General features: G+C 39.5%; 1 protein-coding gene across 2 annotated transcripts in view; it reads left to right on the forward strand.

Annotated features, from left to right (window-relative positions):
• Positions 1-19,980, forward strand: part of mdga1 (MAM domain containing glycosylphosphatidylinositol anchor 1) — a 151,610-nt gene that overhangs the window by 62,990 nt on the left and 68,640 nt on the right. For both annotated transcript variants that reach the window (XM_079555928.1, XM_079555929.1), the window contains exon 4: positions 5,348-5,522. In XM_079555928.1, coding sequence (XP_079412054.1) covers positions 5,348-5,522 — 175 coding nt within the window. The remainder of the gene's footprint in view (positions 1-5,347; positions 5,523-19,980) is intronic.

The raw sequence follows: 19,980 nt of genomic DNA on the forward strand, positions 1-19,980 counted from the left end.
TGGTTCATTGATCCACCCAAGGACCCATCTCCAAATGTGGGGCCAGGCCAATGGTCAGAACCCCTTGACTGGAGGATTCACCTATTGTACATGTTTATAGTAGTCGGGGAAGCCTACGCTGGCACGGGGAGAAGATGCAAACTCCCCACAGAAAGCCCCCGTCTGGCCGGGATTGAACCCGAGCCCTCTGCTGCGCCATCTCGCTGCTCTATTCCATTTTATTCACATCCATCCTTTTGTCAGCTGCTCTAAATACAACTGACATATTAACACACTCTGGAAGATGTAAACAACCTCTGCAACCCCCTTTTTTTCTGGGCTAAATGCTAATTCCAGGCTCTGGTCCCTGGTGCTGTGTAGTGCAGCGCTGACAGTGTGCAGCTTAAACAGCGGGGCAGAGGGCTCCTGCAGCCACTGGACCGAGTCTGCTCAGTCCTGTTGTGATATGTCACTCTCAGGCTCACAGGCAGGTCAGAGAGAGGCGGCACTGAGCTTGTACAGAGGCCGGAAAATGGGCAGAGGTAAAGAGTAAAGAGAGTTAAGAGAGGGAGACAGGCGCATACGGAGAGACATCCCACTTGGGAAATATCCAAAGAGAAGAGGAACTTTAATTTAATGTGTTTTTCCCCCCAATCTATCCCAAAAGCTGTTCCTGTAACTATGGGTTTACAAATTAAGCGTAGCGCAACATTCTCTTTCTATCCAGGCTTGTCCTATGGCACACACTGTAAACAGTAGTGAACAGATTTATTTGTGAATCTGTGGGAATTACATCAACCAAGAATTTTGCTCTTTAAAATATGTTTGTAAATAAAACTTTGTGCCATTTCTGAAACCCAGCTGCCATTTTGTTTTAGTACAAAAAGCATCGTGTGTGTGAAATGTGATTAAATAGGGACATTAAGTTCTAATAACTATGAGACCATTTTTTTGTTAAGAACTACCCGTCGATGCAGAATTAACATGAACAACATTTTTTTCCCCTGCTTTTATAAATGTAATGTCTTGCGCTGTTAATGCAGCATAACATTTCGAGGGTTAAATGTAATGTAAAGAGAGAAGTGCAAACAAATGTTTCAGCAAATGCATATTAAACGCTCATCGCCATGTTTTGAGATAAATGAAGAGCATCTGAGAAAGTGACATTATTCATTATCTCCACACAAAAAAAAAAAAACTTTTTTAAAAACATTATGACAAGTGAAGGTGAGATGAATAACACTGATTATATTATGCTATGGCACTTGCAGTGGGAGGAATATATTATGCAGGTAGTGGGCCTGTTTTAAACATGAAGAGAAAAGACTGGAGTGACTTTGACAAGGGCTACACTGTGCTGCTTAGATGTCTACAGAACAGGTGTTACTATGTAGTCTATAAAGTAACAAAACAGGGATGTTGTCGAAAAACACAAGCAAAACCACTTTCTGGACAGAATAATGTAATTGCAACTATTGAAAGGACTTGGAAATAACGTTGCAATAAATAGCGAGTCTTAATTTATTGCCACTTAAAACTTTTGGTCTGCATAATGTAAAAGTCATTTCCAGTAATAGATACAGCGTGTGGTCAGAAACAGGCATAAAGGCACTCTCTGATGACCACATACTAAAAGCACTGTTTGACCACACTCCTATATCAAGAGGCCTCTAACTTCCATTAAAACTTTCTTGGCAAATCAATTCTACATTCTCCTTTCTCTTTTCCTTTTGTGTTGCAACCAGACAGCCAGCTCACTCAGTGTACTCTCGCTGAGCAAAACCTGCTCCGTTTTATGCCACACTCGGTCCCAGGGGAGTCCCGAGCATTTGCCTTTCATATCCCACTTCGAACCAAATGCGAGCGCTATTACAGCATTACCAGCACCAGCTCCACAAATGTACCTTCGCACACGCAGACACGGTTTCTAATGACAACTGTTTACATTTTCCCCTGCACTTTCAAATAAAATAAAGTCGGTGTTGGACAGAAAGTGGCGTTTGCAGCATAGGAGTAAAAGTAGTGTCCGGGGGAAATAACCAGAGCAATTTTCCGGGGATGTGGGGTGGGTAAAAAGACAAGTGCATTACTGAGAAGAATGGGGCAGTGAGTTGAGGTCAAAGTGAAGTGTTACAGGTGGTGTCACCGACAGCCTGTCATCTGCATCGCGCACACATTTATAGGAAATATCACTAGCTCTGCTTTTGACTCCTCAGTGAAGCCACTTCTCGCTTGATGCTCTGTTCCCTCTGCCCCTGTCACACCTCTGCCAGCAATACCGCATATATCATTCCCGCTTATTTTCTCTTTCAAAAAAAAAAGAAGAAAAAAATCTGTATATTTTTGCCTCATACATATACGATTATTTTTACCTGGTGCAGCGCCCTTCACCCACATATCCTCAAACCAACACAGTCTCTTTGTCACTATTCTTATCGCAACAGTACTCAGCGTTGTGCCGACATTATGCAGTGCTGTCACTTTTCTTCGTTTTTCACTCTCCATGGCAATCATCATGCTTTTACAAACAACTGTTCTTTAGACACATCCCGTGTAGACAACTCAAGGGTGTCTTTTCACGGTGAGATTTCATGCTCTATCCTGTAATTTAGACCATTTTGAGACTTGTCATTGGTACATCAAGCTGTTATGGATGCTTGTCTGTTGTTACCATGCCTACCTGACAGAATGCATAACACCACGATGGAAGATCTTTGTAACAAAAGGATAACAAATACTCAAATAATTATTAATTTGGCTCGTCGTGGTAAAAGCTGCATCCACTTAGACTTAGAAACACATCAGAAAGAATTGAGATTTCGATTCAAAAAGATACTGGCATTAGGATTGATACTGGCCGTTGCATATAATGGCTTTCAGGGCTTGGCGAGTTTCTTTTTGCGCTAAAAATTAAGGTCCCAGTGTCCACGGATATCAGTAAATCTATTGTATGGTTAGCTTGCACTATACTCTACTTTTCATTATTCCTTTTTTACATAATGAATGACAAAACATGAATGCAAAGTACAAATAAAAGTTCAAGGTTGCATGTTGATTGTTTTGAGGAACAAAGGATGTTGTTTGCTGAGCTGCCACGTTCAGATGCAGTCTTGACAAACAGATACATTTCTTTGATTCTAAGCTGAAAGTATGATGTCCTTAGTACATTTAATAATGAATTATTTGTGGAAGTATTGTCACGTAGGCTTCGAGCTGTTTGGAAACACAGATGGTGTAATTTTGGTAAACGCTTGTATATTCTGTCCGAGAAATGGAAACAGCTCCTTTTTCATGGAATGGACTGTTGTCTAATGAGGGTGAGTTGCAAGGCCATTTTTTGTGTTTTTTTCGACAGTCGGCGCTAATCAATGTTTCAATTAAAAGCAGTCTATCATAAAGTACTGCACTTTAATAAAATATATTCAGGGTCAAAAAATAAATTCATTTTAAAGCAGAACTAAGTAACTTGTTTAACTTTACAAATCCTTCTCATCATCCCTCTGGGGGTAATACAAGTGTTGGTGGGATGATTGTTTTTTTTTTCATCTCCCCTTGGTGTGTCTGGCCAGAAAACCACTCTTGCAACTTTCCATGCACCGGGTCAGAGGCACAATAGACACTACTGGAATCACAAAGAAGAAGCTAACAGGCTAATGGGCAAAGCTAGCTGCGGGCAAAACACTATTTACAGCCAAGTTTGAGTGAAAAAAAATATCTCCATTGTGTCATTGAGTTGTGGCACAATGTACAATATCCCTCTTTAGGTCAGCGTAGTATTTACTTTCACGAAAAAATTAATTAGTAAAAAAAACGCAATGTGCGTATGGCCTCTAGAGGCAAAATTTACTTGGTTCCGCTTTAACATTTTAGAAATGAGCTACTGAGACCACTGATCTAGACCACACACCACAGGGGTCTCAGTGTTCTATAGGCCTATAATATCTCCATATTGAGAAGTAACAAAGTTCTTTGGATTTGCTTTTTGAGTTTAAAATGTTACTATTTAGAATTACGTACAATTATGATTTCTGCGCAATGTCGTAATCCTTATAAAAGCGGTGCAGTTCACTTTTCTCTGAAACACCTCTACATACGCTCGTGCTCTCCCGAGTCAGTAAACCATGGAAAGACAGCGATGCGGTTGATTGCTCACCTTGGCTCGTTTTGATCAATGGCACTGTGCCTTGTTCAAATCCCTCCCACAAACAGAAGCTGAATAAACAGACACGGGACATTTACACAAGCGCCGCTAATCCGCTAATCCATACAACCTGCTTTCTAACAAACACGCTCTTAGAGAATACGCCGCCTGATAACCTCACCAGCACTATACCGGGGGCTTGGCATTTGCATACGCCATATCGGTGACTTTGGCCCATTATAACAGTTGACCTCCCTACCAGATATGCTTGTCGAGCTTGATAACAGACACAAGGGTTAATAGGGATTAATGGACTGCAACCATACGGACCCACCGCTATCGCTGCCACACAAGTGCACAAAGAGAGCCTGAATCACGTCCCAATGAGCGTTTCAAGAGTGTGTTTGTGCACGTGCCGCGTGATTGGATAATTGAAGCGTGGAGAAGCCATATAGAGTTTGTCAAAAGTCGTATTAATGGTCCGGAGCAGCACATAATTTGCTTTGATGTCATTAACTTCAGATCACCCATGCAGAGATTTTTATCACCGGGATGAAAAGGAGACATAACCGCATTTGTAATTTTGACCTGACGAATTAATGACCCGTGAAGTGAGGCTTTTCTTGTCTGGTCTGACAGACTGCCTTGTTATCGTCCAATCACTTAATTCGCTGCGTAATGTAGACACGGAAAGACTATAGCGTTTATCTCAGGCAGTGCACTATTTAGCCTAATAAATGGTGCAATTTAGTCCTTTCGTTTTAGCGAGACACTTCTCTGCTGGCACCCGTACTTGAGAGAACACACACCTTAAATTAAAGCTTGTTTTGACAGCCTTTCAGAGAGCAACAATTGGAATTCAGCTCATGTTGCTTAAGGTTATACCGCTGGTTCGCAACAAATTATCCAGGTTGATTTGTTAAAAGTGTTTCATTGTGTTTTCTTTATAGCTTTGGAATCATTGTCAACTGTTCCTCTTGAGAAATAATACAATTACCTTGCAGAAATATGAATCAGAATTTCCAACAGACACCCATGAAACAAAAATGTACTGCAATTTTCTTCAGGTTCAGTAGAAAGACAGGTTATGCAAAGGTTGTACCAGCTTGAAAGTAGTGGCTATATTTTCCTGTTTAACTTCAGTAATGGCATTTCGATGTTCCAACACTAATGCATGTTTTTCCAAACTTATTTTGCTCTATCACCGCTCTCTTGTTGTCTCCTTAGGTTCGGTGGACAAAGACGGCGGGCAGCGCGTCAGACAAGTTCCAGGAGACCTCTATATACAATGAGACGCTGCGGATCGAGGGCATCCAGAGAGTGCAGGGCGGCCGCTACTACTGCAAGGCCGACAACGGGGTTGGGGTGGCTGCCATCAAGTCCATCCGTGTAGATGTGCAGTGTAAGTGGGCAAGGGAGGTGGCTAAAAAAAAAAAACCTAACCAAAAGTACTCCTTCCACCTCCGAGACCCCAGCACATTCACTATAACACTCTTCCCACCTGCAAAATGTTCAAAATGGATTATTGTAGAAGGAGAGAAGAAAGATGAGGTGATGAGATTTCAGGTGGGAATGGTTTCCAGGAGTATGTGATGACTCATATAAAGAGCTTTGGTAATGAAAGGAAAGAGGAGAGATCAAAAACTCAATTTATTTGTTTATTTTGCCTGTAGGATTTGACGGCGACAATCAGGATTTGACATTATAACTAGCAGACTTGCTATACGCTGGCAAATTTCTGCCTTGGCAATGAAAAATCTTCTGTCACAAACAATTTTGATCATTTGGATTTTATGCATTCATCTTCTTAAAAAGAAGTTTGGAAGCTGTTTTGTTTTATTTTGTAGTTGCCTCAAAAATCATGATGATGCGAGGAGACAAACATCAAGCATCAGGATGGCCACATGCACAATATCTAGGGATGCACTGTTCCGCAAAAAAATCCGATATCGGGTACCGGCTACAATTATCCGATACTGAACCGACACCAGTTTTGGCTCTCGTCTTAAAAACACAACTTTCACCACCTAAATCTAGGTGAATATGCGCATGCTGTATATCGTTTTAAAGCTAAGAACCTGGAGAATCTGGATTCTGAAGCTGATTTAGTTTTAACCTCCGCAAATGTATTTTTGATCGCCATGCTAAAGCTAATGCTAACAAAAACTAATCAAGGCTGGGTCAGAAACTATGATAGCCTAATACAATAAAATAACCACTGCTGAAGCCAAGTGTTTGTATTTTAGTTTAAGAAAAAACGGATTATTAACTCACAATTGGAATGATCAGATCACTTCATGTGAGTAGTTATATATATAGTATATTAATGTAACCCAAGGATAATTAGTGCAGAAAAGTCCAGTGATCCTTGTTCATCCATTGGTTTATCAATAGATATAATGGATCTGTAACATCATGATAATAAAATATGACTTAATTGATGGAGAAAATGGAGAAAAGAGTCACTCAGAGAAAGCCACTTTTCAGAAAGTCTCTTGGTATCGGTAAATATCAGCAGATTCTCAAACCCCAGTATCGGTATCGGTAGCAAAAAAGCTGGATCGGTGCATGTCTAGCAATGTCGTGGAATGTGATTAAATCCTGGTTAATTGCCTGCTTTCCACTGTGGCCAGACACCAATGCCAAACTCATTTGTTTGAGGTGCATCAGCCACATATAGCCTCATTTACATGCATATGTCATACTCCTAAACCTAAATGAATCCAGAGAAAAGAAGAGAATGAGAAGTCACATATTCCTGGCATATAGTGAAGTCTGGGGAGACAGAGTGTTTTGAAACAGTTAGTCCAGGTGGTACGGGCTCCCTAACCCGCTGTTTCTCAACTAACTTGTGTTGCATCTGTACACTGAGGCAGACTGCATATCCCCGTGATAGCATGCTAATAACCTGTCAGCCCATAATTAAGAGACAACCTTTATTTGTTGCTCTTTTTAGCCTGTCCCAGATGAAATTGAATCCATTATTAAGTGCAGAAACAAAAGAACATCATTGACTTGCTAATTTATATTATGGGCCTCTTTTTTGCCATTACCTGCAATTATAAAAACAGCAGTAATTTCTCCCACGTCAAGATTTAGCATGCACCAATGTCATCACAGGACATCAGGGAGAAATTCAGAACATTTTTAGAAATGGCTGCAATCAAATTAAAAGCTACATCCCGATGACATTGGAAAGGATTAACAAGACAAAGTGCAATGCTCAGTAAAGCCAAAACTGCTTTATCACTGTATTTGTGAGGCTGCTCTAATTCATTAAACAGCCATAGAAATGTTGTGAGGAAAAGCCGTGCCCTTGATTCATGTTCCATCACTTGTGTTAAAACGCTTTTAATCATGTTTTATGCAGCCAAGGTCAGTGTCAATATCTCATGTTTATTTCTTCAGGAAGATTTTGTAAAGAGATTCTGTTTCTAAGCTACAAATCTCTTAAAACCCTGAATGGTACCACAGATGAGGCTGATCTGGGCATGGTCATGTGACAAACATTCGATGGTTGAGAAGCAGTGCTGTTGTAGGGGCCCCGTGCCACTGCTTGTTTCACTGCCCCACTGTCTCTGTGAGCCAGGGTCCGGTCAAAGCTTTGGCTGGGGTCACTTGCACTCATGTGGAAATACTACTACAACTACTAAGACGACTTTCTATCATCTGTTCAAGTCATAGCATTTACATTTTCTTTGGTTACAAAGTTACAAAGACTTTTCACAACCGCATTCATTTCCCAAGTGCAACATCTTTGGACTGCTGAAGTGTGTTTACTCATCCCACATATCATGCATGAATTAAATTGTCCAATGCACCCTCACACACCACAGTCACATTGGCAAGGTACAGAAACTTCTTGCCCAAGGACACAGCAGTTTATGTCCCTCCAAATGGTCTTCAACGATGTGACAAACTTAAAACATTTGGTTAGTAATAACTGAGCTTATCAGGCCATCTTTAAGGCACATGCTCCCATCAGTAGCCAGACTTTTGTTTTGTACACAATTTCTGTTTCCCCTTTTATCCTTCTCAGATGTCAGGCAGTGTTCTGGCCCCTGCTGTGGAGGTAGTCATTGAGGGCGTCTGTGTAGTAAACAGGTTGCACTGGGCGTGCGGCAGTGACAGGAGCGCTGTGAGGCTAACCAGCTCTGACAGTCAATGCTTGTTCAATTCCACTTCCCCCATGCTGCGCTAGCACCAGCGGCAATCAGCCATGCCTTCTACAACACGGGCGACTTTAGAGCAAGAGCGATGTAACAATTAGCTGGAGCTACCAAGGATGAAGATAGAAGCAAGGGTCGATTGTAGTGAGGCGAACGCTAAGTGGAAGAGTGACAAGAGCAGCATTTATTGTGAAGGATCTATTTTGATGTTTCCATAGCTTTAATTGAACACCAGCTGCATGTGTCACCATTCCCAATATATTCAATTGCTGTTTAGACGCCATACATTACATGAAAATAAGCCAACATATGTTATGAGTCAGAGATTTGGCTACCTGTGTGAGCTCATTCACCAAGTGCTGAAGAAGGCAGAGCAAGGAAATTGGTTTAAACAAGTGTATGTTACATGATAAAGCAGGAGGTCTACTGGGCTCCTACTATTCCCACAGCATTACTTTATCACATACACCCTTCACAGCCCTTTCTTGTATGTAACATACATATGCATTAATCCATGGACATGCATACTACAATTTATAAGAGCATATTGTGCACAAAAATACACATCCTCACAAATCAAAGTGGTGAATGCGGAGCCCAGAGCTGAGCAACAGCGTCATATAAAAAGGAGAAAAGAATTGAAAAAATATAATAGAGCGGTGCATTGCCTAGATTTACTATTCAACAGCGAAAAACGTATTTTGAAAATTCACATTCATTTTCAACCTGGATTTTGCTCAATTGACGCAAGTCCTTTGTACCACTCACTCACTACTGCCAAATTGATTCAAACATCTACCTCACAAAACCTTTTACGAAACAGAATGAAGGACAACTTTTCGCCCTTACCCTAACTCCACTTTAACAGGAAGCTCTCAAAGCCACAAACATTGCTCTCAATCAACTTCCTATCAACATGTCCCCCCAGCCTAAGCCTCCATTTGTAGTTCCACTTGTGCATTGTGCGGACCCGGTAAGCTCTGACCTGACACTATGACCACCGAGACAGTGGGTTAGTGAGCTAGCAGGGTTTAACTTCAAGTAGCCTCTACTGATGGGATGGACTTGGTTCAGATACCCAGAGAAGACTTGAAATGTATGAAACAATGATACAGAATATAATTAGGTTTCAGCGTTGGATAAATCCAGGTAAGTGACTTCATATTTTGTGCTATGTAAAAGGTACTTTTTTGGTTAGCAATTTAAAGCAAATTGCAGAATCTCTATTCCTGCTACACTGCTTTACATGGATCAAGTTTATTTATGAACACCTTACACCTTGAGGCAAGATTGAAACCATAATTTACAAATGGTCCTTTCGTAGCATCCATCATTTTAACTAATGCCATATAGTCTTAGCACTGATCACTCCAAGTCTTCATTCAAATGTGGTTTTCATGTGGGGATTTTGACAGCGGTGATGCACATAGAAATATACAGTGGGCTAGTTGGCATTTCCCCCTGTCCCTTCAGGCCAGAGTTTTCTATCACGACAACAACTCAGTGCTTCAGGGCGACACCAGTCTGAGCTGCAGACAAATGGACATGTATGCTAAATGTATACGTGCATGGGCACTGCATGGACTGATATTTGACATACATACACAGACATATTCTTCCTTAGTATACATTTGATTTATGCACCACTGGACTTCCCTTTGATGCTGTCACATTGGACAGAAATGGTTGATTGCACTTCCGTGGGCGGACAATACAACACAATCTTACATACTCTAAAATTCCACATATTTTGGAAGTATGAATATAGTAATAAACTGAATAGTAGCATCTTATCAGTGTTACATGAGGAGTCGTTCGCATATAATACTTCTAGTTATACCACTTTTACTGATAAACGTTTTGAATATTTTATCTTGCTTGGAAAAATGAAACAAACTTATTGGTTAAAAGGCCTCCTGAAAAGTAAACATTACCACAGAAACAGAAGTACTAGGAGAGGGAACTTGTACAATGGTTGAATATCCACTTTCTTACTGACAAACTCAATGTCCCATTCTCTTTCTGACTCTGGGCCTCTCCTGGTGTTATATCTTATTACGCTGTTTCTCTTTCAATATATTTTTCATTTATGTTTCTGTTTGAGTATGGGACTTCATTACTTCCGCATCTGTTTTTGTTTTTCTTCTTTCGCTGGGTCCGGTCTCAGTAGGATTTTTCTTATCAGCTTTCTCTCCACTTTTATTATGTCTCAGAGTATCCATGCAGGAGTTTTTTTTCAGAAGAGGCAACCTTTGTAGTGTTTACATCATCTTCACATACAAAAAGTATTCTCCCTGACCGTACACAGCTATTGTTAAATCTTATCCGAATTTAGCCTCAAACAGAAATAGAAAGAAGCTGGAATGACGGATTCAACAGAAGCTCTTCTCAATTAAATCCTTGTCTGCACAAGAGCTAAACATTTTAGTGATGCACCGTAAAGAGGTCATTCTGTTTTAAGATCAATGTAATGCCTACATTTGGTAATCTATGCTAAAGTGAAAAGCACCGTCACTTTATTCTTACCCAAATCTCTGGTTGTTTAGTAAATTAAACCACTTTTAAGAATCATGGAACATTTGTCAATAGTAATAAGATACAATCATAAAATGCAATACACACACAAACTCAGCAAATGTACCAGTTTTCTGTTTTATTTGTCTACTAGAATATGTCCTTGAACCCATAAACTGGCTCTATGTTTATCTGATGGTCAAATATACTGAAATTTGAAGAGCATTTTTTAACCAACAAAAAGGGTTGAGTGGCCCTAAACTCAAGCATATGACCCATTCAGACTTCTTGTCCTTGTCTACAGATTCAGTCCATAGATATTCTGTTTTCAATTAGACCTTTCACTTGCTCATTATTTAAGCAGTTTCAAATGGCACATGAAGGTTAACCCAGTAGTTCTTTTCCTCATGCTGTGCACTTGAGATTTAATCAGTGCCATCCTTTGGATAATCAAAACACATCAAGTGTTTTCTCTTTAGTTGAATTCCTTATATATTTAAAGGTACACTGCATAACATTTTGAATTATACAAAACATGACCAGCTAGACCCAGAAAATACTTTTTTTTTTGCAATGGATAATCAAAGAATGGATTGGGATGCATTTAACCTATTTGAATATCATATAGGCCTTTAGTCAACATCTCCATGGAGACGAACTGGAGACGAACTGGAGACGTCCTGCTCCCAGTACAGTTACAGTCAGGAGAGGCTGGTTGGTCATTGTTTCTGGTTTATTTTCTTGGTTTATGTTTATTCAAATGTTGTTTTTCAAATTTCAAAACCACTTAGTGTCAATTTATGTTGTTGTGTTGTTACAGTCATACTGGACTTTTCAATACATTGGCAAGAAGCCAGTGGACATAGACTGGGGGGGAAGATAATGTTTTTTTTTATTTTTTTTTAGTACTTTCACATCTTAATCTTTGGAGCTTTAATAATTAAAATTAAGATTTCATTTAGAGCTATTGGACTGAACATCAGACATTTTTACATTTAGGAGAATACAATTCTTGCTTTAATGAGTCATCCTATTTGACTGGTTACATTTATCATGGTAAAATGAGAGCAACGAGACAGCAGAAATAGAAATGTCTGCAAAGTGGTTTTACAGTGTTCCACTTGAGTGATATATGGCGCCAAGTGCTGAGGATCCGTAAGTTTAATGTGGTCAGGGTCAGCTCCCACAAGCCTTATGTAACTCCATATGAGCAGATCCAGTATCGTTCTTTTACATTATGCTACATTATACTTTTGCTTTGATGATTGTTTAGTGCAAAGGAAGGATTTTAAAACCATTTAGGCTCAGCTTAAGTTACCTGACATGGATCAATAAATCAGTGTTTTTATGTATTCATAGTGCTGTGCAACAACTCAGAGCAGACCAACTCTTAATATTAAGAGTAGGCCTATATTGTGCTTCATTTGTCAATATAGATAACAAAAGTTGCACAACAAACATATACGGCAGATCAAACCAGGGGCGTGCTGGGGCCTCATTTTACCTAGGCGTTTTATGACATAAACCCCCGGAGTTTTAACTCACCTTGTAGAGCGTTTAGCTTTGATAATTAGACTCTTTTCACATGGGCCACATCTTTTCACATCTGGGCCTGACACATCTCCACAGTTAGCTTTGACTTATGCAAATGAAAAATATAATATCTATGCACTTTTTATTCATTATTGCCACTACTGCCTTTCTTTCTTTTTGATTATTTGTTTATTATTTCCTCACTTGCCTTTTTTCTATCCGCTTATTTACTCACACAGACACCTCTGTGTCATCTCCGCTGGACTGCACCAACTTAAACTAACTCACAGGGGTGTTACTTAAGTCAGTTCAGCGTCCAATGGCATCTCCTATCTACAGCGCAATTAATGAAAATGTTTTTTTTCTTTTTCTGATTTCAACACCTAATACAACTGTGAAAGTCCCATATTATTGTTATCATTATTATTTTTCCCCTGATGGCCCAAAAGTACCGCGGCCCACTGGGAAATGTCCCAACTCTCCCGATTTTCCCAGCATTCCACTGGATCAAACTGGGGTTCGTTGTGTGACTTTGTGTGACTGCGCTTGCCCACACAATGGGAAAACCTGAAAGCGACATATGTTTCCATGTTTTAGTTACCACGGTTTTAACTTTAGGTGGCTGATCTTATGCCTGACGCACAACGGCATTGTTCAAGACGAAGTTGGAATCTTACACACAAACAATAGTGCGCCAGTGCTTTCACTACTAGCCTAAGGGTGTCACATTGGACGTATACCCTCAAGCACCTTTTGCTTTTGCAGGACAAACTACAAACCATTCATCCCACTGTGAGTTAAACACTGTCCTGAGAGAGAGAATATATCAATGGTCCAGTTCTACGGCTAATACTATGGCTAATATTAAAGAGAGCGGGGCAAACTCCACACCGCAGAAACTTGATCAAAGCACAAGCAGGTACGCCACCCAGCCCAACCGCCACACACTGTAGCAGAAAACATTTCAGTGTAGAAGGAAAAGCTTGGAGAGGGACCACTGCTGTGCATAACATCGCCATGGGAGGCTGTCCTGCCCCTGTCCAGCCCACTTACTGTGCCAGGTATGAAGCTGAAGATTTCACAGAGCGCAAGATCAGAAACACAAGATCGTGCCCACAATATAATCACTCAAAGCCATAGCCTGATCACAAGGCATAAACCATTGGCCAATTTTAATCACAATATTAGTAGACCAGCTTCCTTTGGGCTGGTTTAAAATGCACTGACTTTAATTTGGAAACAGATTTGTATCCTTATTCAACTCATTTGAAAACACAATTAAACCTCATCGTGCATTTTGAACAACAGATGTGTCCTCTTGAATAATTTTTATTACTTTTACCGCCTATTATATAAAAACCTGTTCTAATCCACATCCACAATGTCACCCACTCCGATGGCATGTGCACCTCAATATTCTCATTTAATCTGCGAGTACATTTTGATTATTAACAGCTCCACTGCAATCAGATTAACACTGTTTCATCAGCTCCTCAGCAGTAATGCGATGGAGACACTTTATCATCATAATGGATTCGCACATTTGCCTTTTGGAAGTAAGGTCTTTAACACGCTGGTAGAGTTTGGTGGAAAAATTTGCCTAAAAGAGCGTAAGGTTGTGAGTGACTATGCAGCGCAGCGACAGGAAAACCATTGTTATGTGAAACTAATAAATAATTTCCCTCTATCAGATGTCATTTTGCAGCAGGGGAGATGTTTTATAGATACAGTCAGAGAGGGATATGAAAAGGTGAGGTGCCATTGTCCTGGAGCCCATGAATACATATTTTTGATTAAATTCATCTCTTTTATATTTGAAATGATGGGAATAAAAGGGACGCAAGGAGATTTCCATCCGGTGCTACGGGCTGAATTAATTTGCTTTATGCATATTATTTAAATGCAAAATGTATTATATCTGATGGTATGTGTGTACACTATGTCCTGTCTTTCAACACATAGAATTCAGTTGATGGAAACACATTGCTTTCTATTTTATATGTTTGTTTTTGAATATAACTAAAATATTGTTTCTTTTTAAAAATTGAATTTATTTCTTTGTTAAGAGCAATAAGTGGTTAAAGAAATAGTGTTTGTATTATAGATCGTCTAATTTAAAGGTGCATTATGCAACTTTTCATGTGAAAAAAAGTTGATATTTGTGTATTTTTAACCTTGTAGTGACCCAGCGGCTGTATGAGTGGTCAGCATGGCGCCTTTTCTTTCGATCATGGTGGTCTCTACAAGGCTCCAGGATCGATTGTTTGTAAGGTTTTCTAGTGAGGCTCCGTCAGCAGTGAAAACCCTCCAAACAATTGATCCTAGAGCGCCCTTGAGACCACTGTGATGGAAAGTAAAGGCGCCGTGCCGGCCACTCATACAGCCACTGGTCAAGGTTAAATACACACAAATATCAACTTTTTTTTCTTGCATAAAAAGTTGCATAATGCACCTTTAACATTTTACTGACCCGTCTTTCTATCTTAGAGTTCTGCTTTCGATTTTTTTTGTAATCTTTCGGTTTTGTGTTCACCTGCTCAGGTGAGTTCTCGGTCACTTTTACAATAAACAAAACTAAACAATGCCTTTGGTCCAGTGTGAACATTATAATGACCACTTTAAACCTTAGCCATGGTGTAATGTCTAGAGGAACTTTTTAGATTGATTTGAAGTAGATATGCGGAACGCTAGCTGAAAACAAAGTTAGCTAACTTGCAAATGATAAAGTAGCGTGGATAATAAGAAGAGCGGCATGATGAGCGAAAGTCATCATAGAAGTCCTCTTAATATTGGCCTAAAACCACCATTCCATTAACCCAATACTGTGTGGCTCAAGGGTAAACAAATTACACATTTCTTAATGCATATGCGTGGAAAAACAAACTTGCAAAATCACAATGTTGCAGTGCTAAGCAAACACAGGAAAAACATATTTCATAGAAATAACATAGTTGCATATTCCAGAACGGCTAGTAACACACCCTGATTCATTCTATCTAGGTAACAGTGAGCAGCTGTTTCCCAAAGTAGAAAGTGTTGACTACTAAATATTAGTGGACTGTTTCATGGTCATCTGTTACATTCATGCATGCCATTAAATAGGCTTTTTAGGAACATACCAGGCTAATCCTATGAATTTCTCAATATTTTGTGCATTCCTCCTAAATCGTCTGCTTTCACAAAATGTACTGCCTGTCATTGGCATAGGTTGTACGCAAGATCCCCTTCCGGATACAGAACTGTGTGTGCCTTGCCTTTTTGTCTTGTTTTAAAGACAAGATTTACTAAATGGCTTCATGCTCCAAGTCACTTCTCTAAACTTAACACATCCTCTTTGCGCCATGGCACGGGCAATAACATGTTGATTGAGACCACAGCCCTCGAGCACAGAGTCTTTTTTCCACATTATCTTCTTATCTGACATGTACTTTGCAAGACAAGTTTGTTGGTGTCACCTTGACGAAGAAACATACCAGGACATCACAGAAGCCTTGAGTACAGATAATGGCTTCTCTATGTCCATGGAAATATACGTCAAACTGAACAAGAAAAAGCACTTACTCGCAACATGCCATTCTTTTGATCAGCAAAGTCAAACAAAAAAAATGTTTTTACTGCAAGGGTAGTTCTATTTTTTCCTCGTGGCACACTGTATTAGTCAAGTTTTAGGTGTTACTGACAGAATGTGCTTAAAAATTGAAACAGAGAGAGAATTGCAGAATAAAATCTTATCTTCAATCCTCTGAGAATTTGTGGATTAAATGCTTAAAATGGTTTAATCCTGTCAAGTTTGCCTCAATAATAAGATGTTCTTGTCTTACAGAGATACAAGAGCATTGTATTGGAAATAAAGGAAGTTCTCTATTGATGTGATGTAAACAACATAAAGAAAGGGTACCATTATGCTTGCATTTGTTCTTCATTTTGAGTCGAATCCTTGAAGCAGGTCCACCTAGTACAAGAAAGAATTAACTATACCCACTCAGTCAAAAAGATTTTAACTGATATTACGCAAATGGGCGTAAGTGAAGGATGTATATGCCAGTAATTGAATACATTTAAAGAAATAGAGCCAATAAGTAAAATGCTATATGCATATAAACCTCATGTTTACTTCGTCAAAAACGCCTTTGTGCTGGCCTGTGTTGAATGAAAGAATATAATAAAAGTATAATATTTAAAACAATGCATGTGTGCAAATTGTAGGTCAGGATTTTGATCTTAACTCAGCTGCTTCTTGTACCACCATTGAGGTTCAAATAAAACCAGCCACTCATATATGGCTTTGCGCACAAATTACATCTATTTGCATAATGGCGCCGCAATAGGTCAAGCCTTCAAAGATGCTCCGTTGATTTTCAGTCTAATTTCCATGTGGTGTATGCTAATGCCGTTAAATGGGCCCAGCTCAGTACCTCAAACACGCTGCATCTCTTGTTTTGCTAATGTATGGCACCCCTATATACACTTTTAAAAATGCATTCACAGCGCATTTAATTAAGACGCCATTTACCCATCTGAGGCGTATTGAAACGGACACGCAACGATAATGCATAATCCGTCCGATCGTAGCTCTAAGTGCCTCTTGTTGAAAAATCACCGCATTGATCAAGTGTGCCTGGCTATATCAGCAACCATGTTTCTTAATCCTCTCGCTGACACTGTGCAGTTTCGTCCCGGCCATTACTTAGTTCATTATGCAAGAATGATGTCCTATTCACCACTCTGGCCCTAGCTTTTCTTTTGTGAGAGGTCGTTTTGTGCTTCCCTTAGGAACCATTACGCCTGGACAATGAGTCAGATAGAGACCCTGGAGGGCTGTGCAAGGGCTCGTATTGAAAACAGCCTCCTTTACTGTTGGAGCCGCGGATGTAAGTGGAAGGTTTACGACGGCGCAGCCAGATATTGATATACGGGAGGCATGTTGGGGCAATTAATCGAGAGAAATGATGATTTATTCGACAGGATATGGCTACAATATGTCGCCAAATTATCATTATTGCAATTGTAGGTGACACAATGCCCATATCACAAGAAACGACAATACACATATCACAAAATCAATGTGTGACTGAGATGTACATATTTTTCCTAACACCTAAGCAAAAACACAAAGATCAGTTTTAGTCTTGCTTTTCCTCATTTTGTGCCATGTTAGCCTTGTTTTGGAAATATAATATCAGTGCACTGATATATTATGTTTTAAAGGATCTGTATCGTGCTATTTTAGCCATCCCAAAGTAAACTATAGGCATTTATATGATATATTGTACCTTTTTGTGAGAAATATACTGTAAGTGTTTTCTGGGGGTATTTTGCAAACCCAGAAAACACGATGCTTCAATTCAGTGAACTCCGCCCCCTCTCTCCAAACGAATCCACCCATGCACTATTAGCAGTAAGAAATATAAATACCACAGCGAAGTGAAGTGAAGTTACTTCACAATGCAGTAATAAGGAGTTGACATCTGCAACACAGCTTCATAAATGGCTAACACACACGCTAACACGCGTTTTAATTGACTCACCGCTCTGTCCTAGCCGCTACATCAGGTGTTTACATCCACTTTGATTCTGGCGAATGTTCACCAAGTATCCATCAAGAGACAGTCACAGAAAAACACTATTTTGGCTGATACTCACCGATCACTGAAAGAAATTCCAACTTTGGCGAGTGGCCTCATCTTTAGGAAGGTTGAATAAAGTCCTGTCCTCGTAAACGCACATTTTCTCCGTTACATTATCGTTAGGTAAGAAAAAAGAACAGGCGTGTCCAGAGTAGGTTAGAAAGAGCTCCTTCTTCACAGCTTTGGTGCAAACATGACATATGTTCAGACGCTCAGGGAGTGCGTTTGTTTTCTCTGCAGGGGCAGCGAGGACGCATCAGGCACTTTTTTTTAAATTTCTTTCTTTCTTACAACAGAAATAAAGAAAACAAAAAGTTTTATAAGTTAAAATCAGGCCGTAACACATTACATTACAGACGTTGGGCTCTTCCTGTTTGACACTAGTGTCTTCCTGTTTGACACTAGGAGGATTGCTTAGAACTGCGTGAATGAACAACCACTCTGGGTTTTTTTTTAATAAGGAAATAGCGTTACAACATGGTTAAAAACTCCAAAAAGTTGATTATGCATGATATAGGACCTTTAAGTCTGATTTTGATAAAATGTGTTTACCAATTTGTTTATGTGTATATTGTTTTATTTTATTGAGAGCCCGATTAGCTTCTGACTTGTGCAGGGGTCTGTAATCTTCAATTACAATTATTTGAATTGATGTATCTATGTACATGAGCATATTATTATTGTGTGTGAATGAACATAAAGCTATATTCAAGTCAGTTATCGAATATTGCATCTTTGCTTTTGTGACATCCAAACAGAAAGTCAAATCGGGATTTTCTCATGAGCTTGCTTCAAATTTTCAACAGCAAACCCATAGAGATTTGAGATTTTCAATGCTAAATCTCACATTAGAGATTACAAACAACATGCTCCAATACTACACAGTAGCTGATATTTTACCATTCTTTTCTCAACTTTTTGAAACATGTTTTGGCCAACGTTACTCTGTTACGTCTACAACAAAAGTAATTATTATTAATTATTAATGAAACAATCAACTGAATTGTAACCTTTATGGTGGAGATTGGCAAGTACCTGGTCATTGTTTTTCTTGAAACTGTGACTATTGGCAGGGGTTACACTAAGCTGTATGTTATAAGAACCACAGCGAGTTCTATCACTCTAGTGCATATTGAGTGGTATTGATTCAGCCTGACAGAAGGGGTGTGAGCGGGGTGAAAAACAGCCCCTGACAGTCGTTGAGACAGCCTTGTAATTAGCTGGTGCCACTTCCGCAATAAAGTGGAGAGGGTATGACCAGGGCGTCTGTAAAGGAGAATTAAGGTAACAGGAGACCATGTCGGTTGGTTTAACAAAACTGGTAGCACGATTAACTTTTGGTGGTGTCCAAGTTAAATTTAGTATTTGTTTAGTAAAATATTACACATTGCACCATAGTGAGATAAAAGTGTGATAGAGGCTGTCACTGGCATTTTAGTTATTCATTTATTTATGATTTTTTTTTACCATCCTGTATTTATTGAAAATAATGAACACTAGGTCTGACCTTACTTGTAAAATAAGCAGCAAATACACTGTTTCTGAAAAGCATAAAGGATGTGATTTGTATGTCAGAGAAACTTTGATGAAACTCTAACTTGATAGTAGCATTAATTACAGTTGCTCATCTTAATCCAGTCCAATCAAAGGTCCTCAGTTCATCCTTGTTTTTAAGAGTTTGGGTTTTCTTGTATCTTCGCGGTATGTCAGGCAGATGGATGAGCAGATGGAGGTGATGAGCACACACCACAGTCAGTCTGCCATTACTTCCCTGACATATGCTTAATATGACGTGCTACAATTACACTGTCACAATACTGCCTCATCTATCCGCGTTTCAGGCACCGTCTAGTTGTGTCAGACTGCTCCAGAGGCATCGAATCCAAGCTATTCTCATCAGTCAGAATCATCACAAAGTGTGCCCTAAAACACGTAAAGGACTGTGATTACAGTCAGAAAAATGACTCATCTGCTTCTCCAACAACAAATACATCTGGTGTGAATTTCCCTGATGATG

The sequence above is a fragment of the Gobius niger genome (genome assembly GCF_951799975.1).
Source record: "Gobius niger genome assembly, chromosome: 4".
In the NCBI taxonomy this organism is placed as follows: domain Eukaryota; kingdom Metazoa; phylum Chordata; class Actinopteri; order Gobiiformes; family Gobiidae; genus Gobius; species Gobius niger.